This window comes from Centruroides vittatus, unplaced genomic scaffold (assembly GCF_030686945.1).
Source record: "Centruroides vittatus isolate TY-2023 unplaced genomic scaffold, ASM3068694v2 scaffold_944, whole genome shotgun sequence".
Taxonomy (NCBI): domain Eukaryota; kingdom Metazoa; phylum Arthropoda; class Arachnida; order Scorpiones; family Buthidae; genus Centruroides; species Centruroides vittatus.
Genome location: NW_027122722.1, coordinates 1,205,306 through 1,225,963, shown reverse-complemented (window position 1 = coordinate 1,225,963; position 20,658 = coordinate 1,205,306). Strand labels below are relative to the sequence as shown.

Sequence of the window (20,658 nt, the reverse complement as noted above, 5' to 3'; positions counted from 1 at the left end):
TGTTGGCAGAAAGCTGTTTTTCATTATCACAGGCAGAAAACAAGCACCGCGTCTCAGTACGTATCTAAACCAAAGATGCTCGTGTTTTCCCGAAAAAGTTTCCTTTGCCTACGTACAGGTGGCACTCAACGCAGTTCCACTAGCTCTATAAGATGCACCATGATTTTGAGCCCCAAAAAGTAGTAAAAAAAGTGCAATTTATACTCGTCAAAATACGGTACTTATTTAGAGCGGGGATAATAAAGGAATGAATCAAAAATATTCAAATTCAAATGCGTCAAAACAATTTAACTACTAAACACAAATACTAGAAAGAAAACTATTGATACATATTTAATAAATTAAATTGTTGCATTTTATATTTAAAATAAATGAATTATAACAAAATACAAAAACATTTTAAAAAATTATTAAATATAAAATAAATTTTCATTCATTTAAATAAAAAAAACTAAATTAAATTTAAAATGCCAGAGTTGGAGTTGACACATTTTTCCAACTCCAACTCCACAGCCCTGAATATTACACATTGTGAGAGTATAGAAAGTGAGAACGAGTTGACACGTAGAACTTTAGTGATTTCTTCAAAGGGACAAATTTAGAACAAGCGTGCTTGATAGAGCAGACGTTTAGCAGGGGGAATCCACTGATCTCAGTAGGGACTAGACAAAGACAACTATCCAAATTAACAAGATAACCCTTTAATTTTCCTGAGAACATACAGTACTTCTAAGAAAAAAATCACAGGAACGTATGGAGCCCAACAATCCAATATACCAAATATTGTTAACATCAATTCTCCCGACAATATACTGCTCAAAATTCCCATAAAGTGTGGACATAAAACATACCGACAAATATATTTGAAGTGCACCTTTTCCTTTTCTTCACACTGGGCAGAAAACAGTTCAAAATTCAAAATCTTCACACTGACTTGGTTGCAGTCTTTACTTTTCCACTTCCTGACTATTTTTTCACGCACTTTCACACACCACCACTACTTTGTTTTTTCCCCGTCCTCTCTCCACTTCTGTTCTAACTTCTCCCCGAGACACACCCTCCAATAAATCTCCTACCCTCAGTTACACACCCAGAATTACACAACTCCACCAAGTCAGACCCACCACGTGGCGAAAGGGGGACAGGAAAAGACGTAAGGCACACACATAATGAAATGTGCAATTGTTGAATGTCATATAAAATGAAATAATAAATGAAAAACATCAGTTAATCTGAATGTACTATACTGTATAACTAATATTACCATGTTATTATATAGTTTGCATTTTCATTTTGGAAGTTTTGGATTATTTATGTATATTAGTTAATTATGTTAATTTCAAGGATTCTGTCAGCAATCAACAGCAACAGTATGTGACTAACTATGCAGAACCATGAGATTTACCTACGTAAGAATAAGATTGTAGCAGTACATTCTAGTTGTTGGTAGAAAACTGATTGTTTACATCTAATTCTAATTAAATTACAAGTAATTTAAAAACTTAATATGGTACATATTTCCATATTATCATGTGTCTAGCCTACATATTGTGGACAAAAAGTTTTACACACTTATAGAATGAAAGAAATCACAACTACAAATTTAAATAGGATAGATTACTAAGTTTCTCCAGATATCAGTTCTGTTTTTACTTAATAAAAATTTTTTGTGTTGCTACTTTCAATTTTAAATTAGTAATGCATCTTACAGCTGATGTGCCTTAGAAATTGAAGAAATGTAGTATTATAAATTTTATATGATTATTAAGACAATGCTTATTATCCCCTTTTTTTTTTATTTTTGAATTTTTTCAGAATTTCAGCAGAAAAAAACACTCAAAATATTTTTATGACTTCTTTGGTTTAGTGTTTATATTCTGACTACTTTGATCACATCTGCTTCCACTCAGCTCTGTAGAAACATGTTTCTATAGCCTTGAAGGAAGTTATTTACATTTCATTTACAGTTTACATACAATTTCTTAATATGCTTTGAAGTACCCAACTTTGTGATCCCATGATCAGATTTCATGTTAGATCTAAGTCCCTGATTCAAGTTATTCACTGTTCTCCTATTCTTGGAGATGATTTATGTGAATGACAGGTGAGTTGCTAACTCAACTTGTCTTCTAGACAAACAAGATACACCATTTTTGCACATGATTACACCATTTTTTTCATCTCTCCCTTTTATTTGAATTCCTGATGACCAGACAAACCAATTTAATTATCGGACTGATGATGTCTGATCAAAGGGTTACTGTCCCAGGATCAAAGGTGCTGGCTACCATTGCTGCTTTCTGCTTTGTTACCATAGACATTTTCAGAAGCCATAAAACCAGGTCCAATAAAATATTGGTTTGCCTTTTGTTTCACTAAGCATAACAATTAATAAAGTTAGGCCTAACCAACCATAACAAACAAATCAAGAGGCCAGATCAAGATAAGACTCCTGATCTTGACACAAATATATTTTAAATGTTGCAGATTTGAAATTTAATGGAAATTATAGTAGCTTATAAACCATCCATCTTATATGGTAATTTGGTATACTGATGGCCAGATGGCCAAGCAGTTCAGATGTCAGCCTACACTCTGAAAGACCCTGGGACAATTCCAGATAGGTCAAAAATCTCCAGGAATTTTTCAGGGGGTGATCTATCCAAGATATGTCCAGCCCCGTCTTCATCACCCAGCCACTTCAGTGTGGTTCTGGCCAAACCCTTGATGGGTTTGATTAAAAGGCCTTTTTACTTATTAGTGCCCACAGTAAAGATCATATATTTTAAATTTTCAACAGTTAAATTACATATTGGCATTATGCTATCATCATCTTTAAATACAATGGTAGATATCATAAATACCTGTGCTGTTTTTTGCAAGTTTTGATGGTTCATTTTCACTACATCCAATTATAGTATCACCTTTAAAATTTAATTGCTGCTCAATGTATATTTCATCAAATAATAAATTTACAATATACTCATGACTTTTTACATATTTCATTTTATCCTTTAAATATTTGGTTAATGTTACCTATGGTAGTGAACATGGCGGCTCGTCTATGAAACAGTGAAGATGCACGTTCTAACCTAACCTATTCTAATAAATTACCATAATTATTGCCAACCAAATTATTAGAATAGGGGTAATTTATTAGAATAGGTTAGGTTAGGTTAGAATGTGCATCCCCACTGTTTCAGAGATGAGCCGCCATGTTTGCTACCATAGGTAACATTAACCAAATATTCTAAGCTACTTTCAATCTTATTATCTGTAACACTAAACTTACACATCAATTTTCTTCTATTCCTGGGTGGGGAAGATATAAACATTTATTTTGATACAAAGCATTATAGGCAAATGAATGTAACTTATGACTATGCAGAAGATGAATGAATGTAACTTATAGCAGCAAATGTCAGTCTGTTTCTATAATATCTCCTATTATACATGTCTTTTTAACTAATTCTAACTGTTTACAAATAAATGATATTCTGGAATCTGTGTTATCAAAAGAAATTAAGGTTAATATTAACATAAATATAAAAATTTAAACTGTTATCAATAGTAAGAGTGGCTAAAATACACAGAAATGTTAATATAACACAACACTCATTTTTGTTCATTTCGTAATAATGTCCAATTAATTTTTTCCCAGATCCTTATTTTTTTAAAATGCTACAATGTCTTGGAGATTTGTAATTGTCCTATCTTCTTTGTGTTTTTTATATTCCAGAAGAATTTCTTTTATTGCTTCTTGAAGATTTCTCAAGAATTAATACATGTTTAAAAGTCTTTTACATGTATTTGTGGTACTACTAAAATATTTCGGTAAATTTGGAAAAATGGTCGGAATGGCTCCTCCTTTTAATTTTGGAATTTTTCTGGGAAATTCTTTCAGCCGATCATTCACTAGACCTTCTCCATTCTAGTTTGACTCATAAAAATATTTTATACATATTACAGGTTTTTTAATCCAGTCAAATCGGTAAGAGGTCAAATTCTGGAGTCAAACACTTCTCGGTGGCTCTTTTGGTAAAGAAAAGGTAGGAAAAGTGTCCTTTTCACTTCTATAATTTTATATATTATAGAAGTGAAAAGAACCCACTAACACTACATCATCATGGCATTTTGAAAAATTTTATACATTCTGTAAAACAGTATACAGTATATCCAATAATATTTACTTTTGAATGTATGGTGCACACATACACATTAAAATAATTAACTTTTACCTTACTTTTAATAAATTTTAAACAAAATATTTAAAAATGACAAAAGTAGTAAAATTAAATATTCGAAAGAGATAGAAATTGACTTGATATTTGGATTAAAAAAGATCAAAACCAAAAATAATACCAACCAGTTTAGGTTGGTATTATTTTTCTCTAAATAAACTTTTAGATGTACCGTACAAACTGGCTGAATAGAATCTGTGTTGATATCGATGTTTCTTACTTGTAAATATGCAATAGTTCGTTCTATTTCTTCCCATTCAGGAACTTGGTTGAGCAAACGGGGACAAATAGTAATACAGGACTGAGTAGTGAAATACGGTGACAGTCCCGTATATACGGGACGTATGGCAACCTTAGTTATAATGCCAAGCAGTAAGACGCCACACTGAAAATTAAAGGAGAAAATGGAGGTTGAAATTGCAAATCACAAAACTTTTAGAATTGCTATCGTTTGTGGAGTGGCCGGTGGCTCGATGGGGGCTCGTTGGTTTCGTAATCGTGAGCGGTGATGCCTCGGGATTTAATCTTGGGGGAGCTGTGTTGAACGATTAAAATAATATTTATTACGAATTCAATAAAATTTTCATCGTTATGTGACCGTTAATTCATTAGTATAGAAGTAGAAGACTCGACACAATATAAATTGAAAAAGTTATTAATTAAGAAAAGATTTTTGAAAAACTTTTTACTATTTCTTTCCTTTTTCTTTGGACGGTGCCAGGCCCCCTTCGCTCCTCTCTCAATGCGCCACTGATACTATGTATTTCGTTTTATCGGCATTATTTGTTTATTGTCTTTGATAGCTACGCCACTGCGCATGCAATAGAGATTATTATAGTGTATTATTATTGCAATCAATAAAATGTTTCTTTTATTTACAATATTCTTTCCTTCAATTTATGTGCCCTCCTTTTCATTATAAAAAAGTTGGTCACCTTATGATACCAAAACGTGTAGGCTTCTAAGTTGCTTAAATTGCAGGTGTAACTCGCAACAACGATATCATCTTAGCTTAAAATATTTTCTTTCGGAATTGCCTGAAATAAATCATTAATTGTCTCATTTTATCCCACATTTGTTTTACAGCAATTCTCCCTTAAGGGAGATCTCTCCCAGTCTGGGTTCACATATAATTTTTGCTAAAAGAGTAGACGTTAAACTTGCACAAAGTAACAATATTTATATATTTTGATATTATGATATATGTATATGAAAATGACAATAAAAGTTTTAGATGTAAGGATAACTACCAAAAGCAAAAAGGCTGGTTATTTATTGATCCACCCTTGTATTAATTTACTTAAAAAAAAAAAATTAAATTTTATTATAAAATGAGCCGATAAGAACCCGGATACATCGTTTAATTATTAATTAACATATATCCGGTTACTTTTATATGTAGTTTTTAATTATTTAATTTAAAAGTGAATGTTTACATTTTTCATTTACAACTGGATAAATATTTATTTATTAGAAATGTGAAGTTTTATGCAGCAAAAGGTAAAAACTCAGTACGGTATACGACTTCTTGGACTAGCGACTGTTTACTAAGAAAGGAATAGCTACTTGGAATAGAAATCCTTTCTTAGTTCTTTTGTCCTACAATAGTCATTGCTAATCGCTCTCTTTCAACTGTTTGTTCTTAGAATTATATTTAGTTCAAAAATAATAAAAATATCTAATTACATATATTACAACAATACCAACTGAAATAAGTTATACCAGAAAGTTGAAGAATTTTACCGTAAAAAAGCTGCTTCTGAAAATAAATTAAAAATGGACTAAATAGTATAGAAATTTATTAGAATAGAAAAAGTCGTTATTTAAAAAAAATCCAGCAACGAGTTGCGTAACTTTCCCAGCCATTATGAGATCTTATTTAGAAAATAACTTTTATAATTTTAATTACAATATAACTTAATAAAATTGTGTGTGGCGCTATCTGTTATGAGATTTTGTTATAAAATACTTTTTATAGTTTTAATTACTGTAAAATTATCATTAAGTCTGACCCTACTGGAGATACACACGACCTCTTTATCTCTCCACCCGCGGACCTTTAATTGCCAAAATTTATTAGCATTAATGCCTCTCATATATAAACCACCGTGCCAAATTTTGTTAATTAATCTTTACCCCATTTTGAGATATTAAGCAAAATAGACGCCAACACACACATATATACACATTTATGCAAACAAACCTTTGAAATCTGTGTCTAACCAATTATCACTACTCTATGGGGCCAATTGTCTCGCAGTCTCAAATCGGCTATGTTGCCCACCGCTGTTCAACACTAAATGTAACTAAAATAAACATTTATTATTTGTTTTATTTTATTTTAATTTGTAATACTTGCTTATAATTATAGTTTTACATTTTTATACACCCAATTCTGTTTTTACATAATGGGCACATTCCCGAGAAATCGTTGTAACTATATTTAAAAAAAAATATTTCAATTTTAGTTAACAACAATTTTAACTCATCGTCAAAATTTAGTAAATTTATATCATTTGAACAAACTTTAATTTTATTATTCGATTTTTTCTATTAAACACGAAAATACCTGTAGATTTTAATACCAAGTGGAATACCAAAAAGAAAAAGAAAAAAAACACAATCCGTATTGAAAGAAATCGGGAGTAACGCGATTAACAATACTTATTAACTGGGATGTATTTAAAGAATGAATAAGACAAAGTTTTTATATATCTGGTTGGATTCTTAATGTTTAAATTTAACGGAAACGTTTGCTTACAAGCGGGAACCCGACGATGTATAATCACCGATTTCGATGAAATTTTGTGATGTGTTGTATTTACTTGTACTTATATTCTACTAAAGCCACAGGACTCGCCATTCTCGAGAAAATCACGATAAAAGTTTTTCTGGAACTGCTCATACCTACTCAGAAGAACCTCTTACGGGTTCATGACGTAGTGTGATTAGTTAAGCCGTCGTTTGAAAAGTGTTAGTTTTCGACTTCGATTCCCTTATACGAGTTTTTTTATAGGTTTATAATTCAGTCTTATCGTCATTAAATTTGTTTTGTACGAATAAAAATGTTTAGTCAGAAACGATGCAGAATTGGCGCGGAGACTATAAAATATCGGAGGCAACCGATCAAGTTAATTCGATACTGCGTAAAAATGAAATTACCTACAATAGAACGTACTGTACAATAGAACCTACAATTCGTCAATACTATCAAAGCTGAAGATGTTTATGTCAGCATAGAAGATTATATGGAAAATTGCCATTGTAATTATCCCGATTACCCGATAGTTTAAAATAGATTTTTGTATGAGGTACAATTCGTAACATGCGTATAATTGATGGCGGTAGTCGTCTTAACTTTTGTCCTCAGCTCTATGAACCTCGTTGCACTAGCGCTACAGAGGCAAACTTAAAGCGAAAATAGCTTAGTTGTATTTTAATAAAACAGCTTTCAACGGCTTTAGTAAACTAAAGTAAACGTGTCCATAGCCCATACCTAGGACACGATTACTAGAATATTTTAGTAATAGTGTCTAGGGACCGACCTAATTTCCTGTAGGAAACGGAAGCCTAGCCTCGTCTCCTGGTTAGTTATAAAAGAGATTCGTGATTTGAAATTTTCGGTACAAATATGTAAGAAAGGACAGCGGACACCATAAGAAGGATCTTCAACGTAATTTAACGGCATCGTGTTCTGGACCTAGCAAAAGTATGGAATTTAGTTCTGTCTAGGTATTTTTGTTTTTTGTATAAGTGACATTTTATACGTAAGTGTATAATTCTCTCTATATGTATATATAATGGTTTTTAAGTGTCCTGAAATTTGTTACCCACTAGATAAAAAGAGAAAGATGATATAGACAGAGGAAACTTCATATATATACTATACTCAGTGGCGTAGCGTGGGTGTCAGCCGCCCGGGGCGGAAAAGAATTTCGCCGCCCCCTTAAAATTTCGCCCCCTTAAATAAAATACGGGGAATCCCTACAAGTCAGTACAGACGGTGTTGTCAGTTGCTACAATGAACAAGATGTCATTATTATACCTGTACATTCATTTAAAGAAAGGGGCTTCCCCAGTTTCGTCACAGAATAAGTAATGAAAAATTCCGTGCTCATTTCGATCGGTCCGAATCGTAGGTGCGATAAAAATATGAAATGAAATGGTTCAAATTTTTACAAAATATTATTATTATTTATTGTGAAAAAATGCCGCCCCCTAAAAGTGCCGCCCGGGGCGGGCCGCCCCTGCCGCCCCCACTACGCTACGCCACTGACTATACTGTATATGAAATTTGTTTATGTTATATTTGTTGTCTATGTTTTGTTTTAATTTATCCCGATCGTCAACCTACAGATGGGTGTATAGTACTGTACATGAAAAAACTTCCAAAAAAATTTTTCAATCTTCCCATATCATAGTGCATAGTGCACGTGGACTTGTTAATCTTACGACAGACTATATACAGGCTAATCCCTGTTATAGTTCAATGTACAAAAGTTCAATAAAATGAGCTGTTCGCTTTTAATCGCTTCTTCGTTTACAAGACAAAATACTGGATACAATGAATAGCGTACATTTTGTATTTCCGAGATAAAAACACGAGTGTGAAATCTGCATGAATTCCAATTATATGGCTATACATTCAATATTGCAAGATCTTATAAAAATCCTTAAAAGTGCTTAAATTTTTTGTGCTAAAAAATAATTTTTATTGCTGACCTATAAAAAGACCACACAGGCAAAACAAAGTTTCAAAATCATTTTCTGCAAAATCATCGGAACTAGATAAGGGAATAGTCAAAGGTCATTACTTCAATGATTTCTTTACCCCGTACAGAAGTAGTCCTAGCCTAGGACTCCTAGGTATGATAAAGTGAGAAATTAGAAAAATTGTGAAATTACTTAGAAGTTGAAAAATATATTGTGAGATTTACATATATTAAGAATATTGTAATTACGCCAGAAATTGTAAAATTAATATAGTTTGCATGAAAATTACTAATCTGTGGAGCCAGAGATGCAGAATATATATGAACGCGCGAATGAAGTTGGGGGAAAATTAAAGCAGTCCTAGGGAAATTTGCAGTAGAAAAATATTACGAGCAATAGTCGCAAAAACTTACAGTAAAATGGAAGTAAAGTCTTGTCTAAGCCAAAATGTTACTCCATTTTATTTGCCAAGACGCAGGGGCATCCTGTGTTTTAAAAGTGAAATTAGAAAGTTCTCACCCTGATGCCATACACTACGGAATGATGTTTTAAGTATTGGTGTTAACGCGTTGTCCGCATAGAATGGCCAATATGCCGAGTCTCAAACCAACAGTCCGTTCAAAATCAATGGCATGAAATATATCAATACATATAACGAGTGCGTCCAGTTTTCAAGTGGCTATGGTCTGACTAAAATTTGTTTCTTGCGAGACCGAGTTGTACGGTCGCGCTTGTCCAAAAATGACTCATACGTAGAAATGAGTGAGCTTTTCTGACGACACGATCATACGTGCTGGAAAAAAGAGTGCGTTACGAAGCTCAATTTATAAATGAGTGAAGAGAAAGAGATTCATCAGCAGACAGGAAACACTCGTCACAATTGAAAGTTGTGTTCGTTGAACTACGTCATGGACATGGTGGAAGATTGTTATTTCGTTATTAATTTACATTACAATTGATAACGAATAATTGATGGAAATCATGTATTATATCAAACCCATAAATTGTTCTATGTTTATGTGTAAGCAGTTTCTCTACCTAGCAATATAATAAATTAAAAAATATCCTGAATAAAGTAAAAAATTACGGTTTTATAATAATAAAAAACTTTGAAGAACTACTATAACCTCACCGCACATGTAATAATTATTATTGCCTTACTGTCCTTATTTAATTTCTTATTATATATTTTGTCAACGTGGACATTAATCATTAACAGCATAATTATACTGATGATAAGACTTTCTTTATTAAGCTACCAGGTAGCTTAATAAAGAAAGTCTGTCTTCTTTAAGAACTTTTTCCTCAATTTTTGTGTAAATGCTTATCATCAGTATAATTGTCCTGTTAATGATTAATCACCGCATATGTGATCACAATAAATACACGTAAGCCAGTTGTTTTGTCGGATGTATACGGACATACGAGTAACGCAATTAAGTTCTTCTGCAGGAGAGAGAGCGAGAGGCAGTGATGTCAAAGTCACATGGCATCTGTTGCCCTTCCTACTTCTAAGTGCATGTAGATAACCTACTTTTAGCGCAATGCGCTTATTGACAGACATTTTACACATCCAAAAACGCAAAAATTGTTTTACAACCAGCAGTTTTTCGAGTTTTTGACTGACTTTTTTGGGGAACGGATGAATATTTCGTTAATTCGAGCCGACACGTAATTTAACCCATCAAATAGTGTCGGAAACGTTTCGAAATAACAGATGTTCTTTGTAGGCTCTTTGGTCTAAAGCTCGGTTTTTCGTAAAAAATATAAACGGGTGGTTCCGTTTACTTGCCTTTCCTCCGTGTACTGTGTTTTACTTTATTCGTGTATGCAAATTTCCTTACTAGCCATTTTCGTGTGATTGAACATTTTTGAGGCGGAGCGTTAGCTTCTAATGTGGCTTACAGAAATGTGTTCGTTCTCAAAATCCATTCGATCGATTTTGATTAAACTTTACCATTTTCAATTAATTGCAACGATGAATCCAAAAATATAATAATAAATAGGATCCATGACTTTGTTTTCGAGATACGAGCGCGCGCGACAAAGCGATATCGCACCTATCGCGAGACTTTGTCGTGCGATGTTCCACAGTCGTTAGCACGTCCTCTATGGATTATAGAATCGAGTTCGCTCTAAAAATTTAATGGGCCGATTTTGTTATAACTTTGCCATTTTTCATTAATTACGATGAGGAATCCAAAAATGTAATGAGGGTTCATTTAAATTTTGAATAATAGGAGTCCACGACTTCGTTTTCGATATACAGAGGTATTAAAGTGACATGTCCGGGCTCTGATGTCACTGAACATGCCTAACGGAATTTAGGCCTAGTGGTCAAAAATAAAAACAGCAACACAACAAAGCAATCGATGGCGATTGCTTTGTTTTTGGATCGTCTCTCCGTACCTTGTCAATGCAAGGATCGTGTCTCCCGTGGTCTGCAGGTACAAGGATAGCCTCTCTTTTATGGCGGCAAGTGCAAAGTTCGCCTGTCCGCGTCCGTCAGGTACGTACATACACGGATCGCCTCTTCTGTACCTAGTAAGTGCAGAGATCGCTTTTTTCTATCCGACTCCGCCTGAATTCTATCGCGACGAAGAAGTCGCGATAGAACAAAGTCGAGCGATGTCCTAGTTGTGAACTTTGTATTATAGATTCTTCTATTGGTGAAGGTAATTTCATTAATTAAAAAACAAGATAAATGTTCACCTAGGTAGCCCCAATGGCGGCACCTTCGTTAACGGAGCGACGGTCGTTTTCACTATTTATTTTAGCGAAATCGATGTTTAATTTCGTATATTTTACATAAATCACACCGCCCGCACAATTGTTGACCCTTCGCGTGATATTCGTCTCCGCAGATCAGTTTTTAACATGTATCAGTCTACCCACTATCCTCTGACGGCCGGATGGCCGAGCGGTAAAGGTGGCAGCCTACCGCTCTAGGAGACCCTGGGGTCGAGTCCCCACATTCCTCCAAAACTATATAACATCAAGTACTACACGAACAGTCAAGTGGGCTACTCGAAGCTGGTGGGATAAATTGTTAAACACGATACCGCATTGAGGCTACCTAGGTGAACATCTACCAAAAACAATTTTATTTTACTTGTTTTCTTAACTAACTGTTAGAGTATTTTTTTGTCATTAAATATTTGATAGGTATTTGCTTCTTTCATTTTGCATTTGTTCTTTTTATTTTGTTCCTTTTATATCACTGGATAATCTAATCTACATTTTATGTACTGTATAGTACTGTACCTGTACATAGTTACCTGCAGAGATGTAGTTATAAATAAAAAACGTTCTAGCATTCAAAAAAGTTTTGGAGTGGTGCTTCAGATAGCTCTAGTACAACTGTACCTGTCAGCCAACAATTCAAACTTAAAATATGTAGGCTATGTATTAACATTAATGTTATTTTGGAAAGATTGGTAGATTGACTAAGTCGTAGGAGAATGAGTTACAGAGTTTGATCCTAATAAGAAATAATGCAAAATTCATCCATTTATAAATAAAACTTCAATTTATGAAAGGTTTTCAGGAATTGGGGTATGCTCATAAATTGAAGTTTTACTGTATTGTTTTTATTGTCTCATAGGAAATATTTAATGATTTAAATACTTTCATTAGTAGTATTTTCAAATATTATCAATAAAATTTATTATTTAATAATAATCAGTTTCAATTAAAATAATTTTATAATTCTGGTATCAGTACATGAAGTAAAAGTGACCCAAAACACTTTTTACAGAACTGTGGAAAGGAATTAGTTATAGATGACATTCAGAGCATATTAGATAACAACGAAGAAGAATTGAGAAGGTTATTGGATTCTTCGCTTAAAGAATACATTATGAATTGTGATAAGGTGAGATATTGTCCCGGCCCAGACTGTAAAATGATTTACAGAATTCCGGACTCTGAAAAAGATTCATTATGGACCTGTCCACTATGTGCTGTTGTCATCTGTTCTCTGTAAGTATTTTCCAATTTAAAATCAGTACAGAAAATATTTTCTGATATTAATAGATAATTTTGATAATAGATGTGGATATAAAGTGCATCCAGGTATGTCATGCAAAATGGCTAAAGAAATAAAGAAAGACATAGATTATTCCTTAAAGGTGAGTCAAAATATAAAAGTATAGAAAAATACAGTTAATACAATTAATAGATCTCAATATGAAAAGTTGTAATTTCCAATCTTGGTTTGAAGAAAGGATTAACAGATCTTTTTAAATGAGAATTAATTGTCTATTATCTGTAAAAATTCTTATTAGAAAAAACTGATACGTAACATGCAAAACAAAACCAAATTTATAGAATAAACTGGACAACTGTAATGATATTGGAACTAAATAAGGTATAAAAAATAAAAAAATAAAACAATTGTTTGATATGTAAGATATGAATAGGATAAATGAAATGTAATATCTATCTATGTATAAAAGGAAATTTACATAATTTATAAAATATCTTTTATCCTTTCCCATTGATTATCGAAGTTGATAGGCTTTGTGGATGAAAATTGCAAATATCATTACTACTATTCTAACAAATTTTCAGAATTAAAGGATACAACTAAATATTATTCTCCAAAATAAAGACTATCAGCAGGTGTACTATTAAGATTTAAAAGTGGTATAGTTTCTGCATTTTTGCACTCATGCATAAATTTTAAAAAAAGAAAAAATTATGGTATTTATCTTTAGAAAAACTTTTATCACATGCTTACATAATCATCTCAGTATATAATCATATATTTTAAACAGGAGTTATAACAGGTAAAAGATTTTGAATTCTAGATTTCTCATTAGTCATTAATACCTTGACTAGAAAACTTGATAAAGCAGATTCAATAGTAACTCTTTATCAGTGAAACAAATCACTAAATTTTCTTCAGTTTCGTTTATTTATCAAGTTTTTAGTTTTAACACTTTAAGATTGTTAAATATCATATTTCATTAGTTTTATTATAGCTGTTCAGTATTTTAGAATGTTAACAATAATTTGGTTTACTTAGATGTACTAATTTACATTCATATTTTCTATTCGTTTCAGGTATGGTTGGCACAAGATACTAAAAACAGAAAAGTTTGTCCCAATCATTCTTGTCACTCTCCAATCCAAAAAGATGGTGGCTGCAATCATATGGTTTGTTGGAAGTGTCGAAGTCACTTGTGTTGGCTTTGTTTACAGATTTTTCCAGATGGAAATTCAGTTTATAATCATTTGCCTTATTGTGCTCATAACCAAAGTCGATACGCTTAACTGCCTTAGAAGACTTTTATTGTGACAAATGTGTAATTTCTTTTAATTATGAAACTTGTATTCTTTTAAGTGAAGTTATTTGTTTTTATAAATTTTTTTTGAAATTTTTATAATTGGATAATTTTATATATTATAAATGCTTTTTAATTATCTCTTTTTGTTAAGAAAATGTTTATGCAAATAAAAAGTAAAATAGTTGCAATAACAATGTTTTATTTGAATTTATATTCAACTCTCTATCAGAGAAACATTCAAAATAATCATCACAAATTCAATTATCCCGTTCCGTTAATTTTTCTTTTTCTTAATTGGATTCTCTCAATCAGGACTTCAGAAAGTCAAAACTTGCTAAAGGGCATGGCAAATTTTACAACTTGGACTTCTTTTGTTATAGAAAAGTTATTATTTTTCGAGTTATAAATAAAGATTAAAAATAAATTATGCAAAAATAATTTGAAGCTAGCTGAAACAGATATATAGCCTAATAAATTTAAATTGACTTTTTTTAAAAGTATTATTATATAGATATCTAAACAAAGTGATTTATATTAAGAAAAATATGTTTTACTCGTTGGCTTTAATATGTTATAGATAATAAATATCAGTTTCGTGCTGATAAGCCTCACCTTCAGAGCTATGATTAGAAGTGTAATGCTTACTGGTATGCAATGAGTCACAAAAATTTTTTATGTATCTAATATTATATTAAACGAAATAGCAACATAAATTCAAAGTACACATTTAATTTTATAGTTTGAAGAGAACACAGGTGACATTCGCCTTAATTCAGCGTTATTACAAAACGGGTTTAATAGAGACAATTTGGAAAATAAAGTTATTAATATTGAAGGAGAATCAAAAACGTTTTAGATTTGTCCTACAATAGACTGTTGTAAGACAGATTTTATAATTAGATATTTTATAAACTACGAACTCGTAAATTTTAATATAAATGTCAGAATTCGTTAAATCTCAATAATCTCTTTCAAACGAATTATTAAACTATTATTAACTCTGCTTTTTTCCCTTACATTAATATTACTTATCACATTCATTTTTACGTAAACAAAACAATATATTAGGGCTTATCATACACAAGCAACCAAATATTTAAGCCATCATTAACTAAATTAGTTTATTATATAGTAATTTTCAATGATAGAATTTTACTGTAATCAAATTTTTAAAAATGGTTGCTCGTGTATAAGCTCTAATATATTGTTTACAACTTTTATTTGTGTAAAAATGAATGTGATTAATAATTTTAAAAATTGTTTCAACTGTTGAGAACTGAAGAAATGTAGTTTTGTAACTTATTACGGGATGTAAAAACATACAAATATAGTATACAATCTGTCTGAACTTTGGTTAGTTTCTTAAATATAGCACTAATAATCAGTTGATAACGAGAACAAACATTTCTAAAACTCCACATTTATATTATTTACAATGTGTGTCTTTATCTGCGTTTGTTATATCGAGACAATAATCTTTCACAAATTAACAGTGAAATTTATTTTAAAATTAGACATTATTTAACCTCAATATCTTGTTTTCTCAATTTGCATCCCGTATCCCAACTTCGAAAAACATGACCAATGAAAAGGTTTTTTTTAAATACATTAAAATTGTTTTTTGTAGAATAGAACAAATTTAAACATATGCCTAAATGTCTTAAGTAAATAGAGGAAGGTGGGGCAGCGTGAGGACGTTAAGGTTTGAAAAGTCATAAAATGGCAACCACTTTAATGAAAACAATAATTTTTTTTATCAGCAACTACATTTGGTAATATATAATACAAAATTTAATTTTTGTGAAACGTTTTTAAAAACAAGAAAATTTAATATTTTAAAATTATATGTAAATGCACCATCTTGCCCCACCCACGGGGTAAGATGGGGATATTATTTTTATACACAACAAGGACAAATTAAAATGGTTAAACTGTCGTTTTCTTCAATATGGGCACAAGAAAAGTGTGCCCGTTTATCACAACGGCTACATTTATTATTATTTTCCGAATAAATAAATATAAAAGTTTGAACTTACTCGTATTTACTTTACCAGACGATACTGTCACTTCGCGCATGCTCAGTTTCGCTATTTTGTAAGCAGACGATATTTTTTTTCGTGGAAAAAATTTTTATTTCGATTGTTATCTCACATTTTATTTCTTGTTAAGATAGTATTTAAATTTAAAAAATGTTTTCATAAATAAAATAAAACGTAAAAACATAAATAATAAAGTAATACCGTATATACTGTATAAATTTATTACAGTTAGATATGATTTAAAAGTGGAATATTTCATTTCCTATAAAAAGATCATTTTTAAAATTATTATTTTATATATTCGAAAAGGTGATATAGAGTTATTAATGACAACGAATTTAAAACTAGTTCACTGCACTATATTGCAGTGCCTCTAGCCAGCAGCAGAATTCATGGCCAACCAAGATGGTGGGGGCAAGATGAGGTACCTCATTTTGTCCCAACGTGCACTTTTCATACTGACTGCAAACACGGGTCAACTTTATTTCAAAACTAAACAATTTCAGTCTTAAAGGTTACTTCGAATACCATAACATCTTCATCTAAAAAGTAATTAATGTAAAAGTTTACAATAATACTTATTTTGTAGAAACTTTGTAACGGGCGTAAAATTAGATGAAGTATTGCTGAAACATGGAAAACAGTCTTACTTCCAAACAAAGAGAGCGATTCGGACGTTCTCTCGTCCCGTGAACCCTTTTGAAGTTGACATCTAGTTCCCCATATAACAGCTAGATGAAAGCGCGTTAACCACGAATAAACGGACGTCCCCCTCTTACTCCATGGCCCCATCTTGTACCACCTTCCCCTACTAAAGTGTTTATTTTAATTCTGTTTCGAATAAATTTAATTTTAACTTTGAAAGCTGTTTTACGACCCGTACAAACTGATCTCTTATCAAAAGAATTCTATCGAAATGTTTTATTTAGCGAATTATTGTTGGTTAGTCGAATTATTCATTTTACCGGATCAACAAAATAATAATAATAATAATAATACGCCTCTGCCCCTTTTATTATACTCATTTCGTGTCTCTAAAACGCTATGGATGAAATATCCCTTGTAAAAATGCAAAGAAAAATAAAAACTAAATATTGGGATCAATTTGCATCTTGTTAAAACTACATATTCTCGAAAAAACTGAAAAAAAAATTTAAGCAATTAAACACCATATATGTTCAAGTTTAATGTACTGTACAAGAACATTTTCACGAGTGATTTTCTACTTAAAATGTATTCAGCACATTCGCAAAACGTGTGCGTCATATACAATGCCATCCGGTTTACTAATCGTCTAGTTTGAAATCGGAAAAATTTCGAGGGTAGTCTCCTAATTTTGCCTCAATTAAAGGAGTTGTCGGACCCGTCAGTTGCCAGATAATCAGTGATGTACTCTATGGAACTATAAATCTACAATAACGAATCGAATTAGCAAATGATTCCATTCTTGTACAGTATATTGTAAGAAAATCGAATCTCTTTTTCTGTTATATAAAGTATTTTTATTTGGAATTCACTGTACTGTACATTTATAAGTTGTATACAAATAATTGTTTTCAAATTTGTCTGGCTTTTTCCCCATCTGGTATTAATAAGTATATTAATCACACAATATGCACATTATAAATGACGATTCTTATGAATTTACATTCGATGATAGTCACAAAGGCATACAAAGGATTCCGAGAATCGACTGAACTCTGAAGAAATTTAGGAGTAAGATTAACATTTCCAGTGCTTACAAATAATAATAATAATAATAAAAATCACAAGTCTGAGGATAATTATAAAGTTTAAAATCAGGACAGTTATAAAACTATGACATAAAAAGCAAGAAACTCCTGCAAACACGATAAGTCGCGAGAAACTGTAAAACAGAATATATTCTTTACGATGGAGGAACTCGTTAGAATGGAAGAATCGTATCTAAGTTGCAAATCTTCGATTCTGAACGCCTCCATTGCAAATAATATATTGTACAAAGAAACTACAAGTTCAAAACGAAAAATATCTTACAAGAATGCGTTTGCAGCAGCGTAAAAGCCGTAACAAGAATATTGACGTTATATTTCGGTGTCGACGCCATTCTTACTGTTACGTAAATACTAGCAAAAGTCGAGGACTAATCGTAATTCAAGGCTAAATCACAAATCAAGCATTTGTCTCGATAATAAATGCATATTTTTGGATCGGGCAAATCCGCAAATAGAAATGTAGAACAACGACAAGAAAGACAAGTTTGAACCGAACGAGTTTATTCGGTTTACGAAAAAAGCTGTTACGCATCTACGGGGAGCACTGAGGACGGTAAAACTAGTAATTCAAATCTTTACCGTTAATGAATAAAAATAGAGCGAAACTACTTTTTTTATTCAAATATTCGAATTAATCGAGGTCGATAACGGATATCGGTCTGTGGGAAAGAAGGGTGCTCCACCCAAACCTATCGAACAAGACGACCTTCGTCATCTGTCGATCACCAAGGTCGACTACACCGGTATCCGACTTCGGTTATTGCATCACAAAAGTATAAAAGGTGAAACAACGATCCCTTGATCCATCACAAAGCAGAAACATGTTCCGAGTAAGTATCCAGGTGTCAAGATTACAGACGAAATCATTCGGGTGCTTAAAATTGATTTCATTTTGGTTTTAGGTCGCTTGCTTCGTCGTTCTCGTAGCCGTTGCCTCCGCCGGCATCATCGCCGGTGGTCCCCACATCGGAGGACACAGCGTCAGCTCCCGAAGACAAGACGTAAGTAGGCTACTGTAAATTCTAACCCTCCCGTCAGCATTCAATGGGAAACGTCAACTTAATCTGTTGTTTATCGACAGGATTTCGGTAACTACGCCTTCAACTACCAAATCGTCAATGGAGTCGGTGCCACCAATGGACGTAGCGAAGTAGGCGACGGCTGGGGCAACAAGAGAGGATCTTACGTCATCGGTGACATCGATGGACGTGCCAGAAGAGTCGAATACGTCGCCGACGGATTGGGCTTCCGCGCAGTGGTCAAGACTAACGAACCTGGCACCGCCTTGAGCGCTCCAGCAGCCGCCGCCGTCGCCTCCCCCTACACCGGACCCATCTCCGGAAGTCCCGCCGTCGTGGCTCACGCACCCGTTGCAGTTGCCGCTGCCCCCGTTGCAGTTGCCGCCGCCCCCTTCCACGCAGGAGTAGTAGGAGCTCACGCTGGTTTGGGCTACAAAGGACTCATCCACGGTTAAATGAAATTCGCAGCTATCTTTCTTTCTAAGTCTTTCCACGCCTCTGCTTTTGGATTCGTCGGTGTTGCGACTGGCTCTTCCCTTTCTTCAGCTCTTTCTTCTATGTTAATGTATTTATGTATTATAGAAACACGAAGCATTATGTACAGCGGACGCGAAAATACAAATATATAATAAAATTTGTTTTTGCTATTTATTTGGTTTCTCGAACATTTTCCTGGATGTATTCCTACGCGAATCATTTCCAACTTGACGATTTGTAAAATCAATATTAATAATAGTAATTGTTTATTTTATTTAACAGAGGAAAATTTTTTATCCTAAAACTCCGAAATGATAAATGAATCGACTGACTAAAGATCCGCCATAAATCACAGTTTTATATTGACATTCCTAAATGCTACCGGGTTTTCGGAAAATATTGAAAGAATATCGATACTAAAAACAGTAAAGGAAGACTACTAATTAGCATTACGTTGACATTTTAATTTTATGAACATTGTTGAAAAGAGAAATGAATAGTCATTAAAAATCATTCTTTAAATCAATTTTTTAATTGGTGCCGAATCTATTTTTCTTTAAAATCTTAGAACAGCCCGAACTTTACAGTTTAAATTGCATTAGTCATTTCTAATATAGCATAAACTGAACTGAACTGTGAACAAAATGCCTTTGTTCAAAGAGGAAGTCGTGATTTTACTTCCATTAATGGTTTCTAATGGAATAATTTTTCCATTCATCAAAATTAGGAACTGCGATGAACTGTATGAATCTTAATTTATTAGAAAGAAATTAACCAATGATTAAATTACGATAATTAACTAGACAATTTCATCAAAAATTAATTATTGCATCTAATTTACAATTATTGCATTCTCGATTTTCGATGGAATCGCCATCTGAAATCCGATTTACTTCTGTTCATAAGGTTAATGAAAATAATTTATGTATTGCCGATCAGTTTTATACAATAAAATATGTCTACCATTCAGATATAGATTTTCTACTAAAAATAAAAAAGTACTGGACATTTTCCGTTACGCGCACAATCGAGATCAACAGTCTCTGTTTAATCATCTTCATTGTATAAAATGAGCATCTTGAAGTTATAAAAGATACGTATAACCATAGAATCTGTAGGGAGGA

General features: G+C 32.5%; 2 protein-coding genes across 2 annotated transcripts in view; both read left to right on the top strand.

Moving 5' to 3' along the window:
- Positions 1 to 14,470, top strand: part of LOC136990480 (uncharacterized) — a 46,421-nt gene extending 31,951 nt beyond the window's left edge. The window contains exons 4-6 of the mRNA XM_067288864.1: positions 12,712 to 12,935; positions 13,006 to 13,084; positions 14,022 to 14,470. Coding sequence (XP_067144965.1) covers positions 12,712 to 12,935; positions 13,006 to 13,084; positions 14,022 to 14,231 — 513 coding nt within the window. The 3' untranslated portion in view covers positions 14,232 to 14,470. The remainder of the gene's footprint in view (positions 1 to 12,711; positions 12,936 to 13,005; positions 13,085 to 14,021) is intronic.
- Positions 14,471 to 18,328: 3,858 nt separating this feature from the next.
- On the top strand, positions 18,329 to 19,708 carry LOC136990552 (adult-specific rigid cuticular protein 15.7-like). Its single transcript, XM_067288954.1, has 3 exons — positions 18,329 to 18,868; positions 18,941 to 19,039; positions 19,120 to 19,708. The coding sequence occupies exons 1-3, from the start codon at positions 18,860 to 18,862 to the stop codon at positions 19,510 to 19,512; spliced, it is 501 nt and encodes a 166-aa protein (XP_067145055.1). The 5' UTR covers positions 18,329 to 18,859; the 3' UTR covers positions 19,513 to 19,708.
- Positions 19,709 to 20,658: the final 950 nt, after the last annotated feature.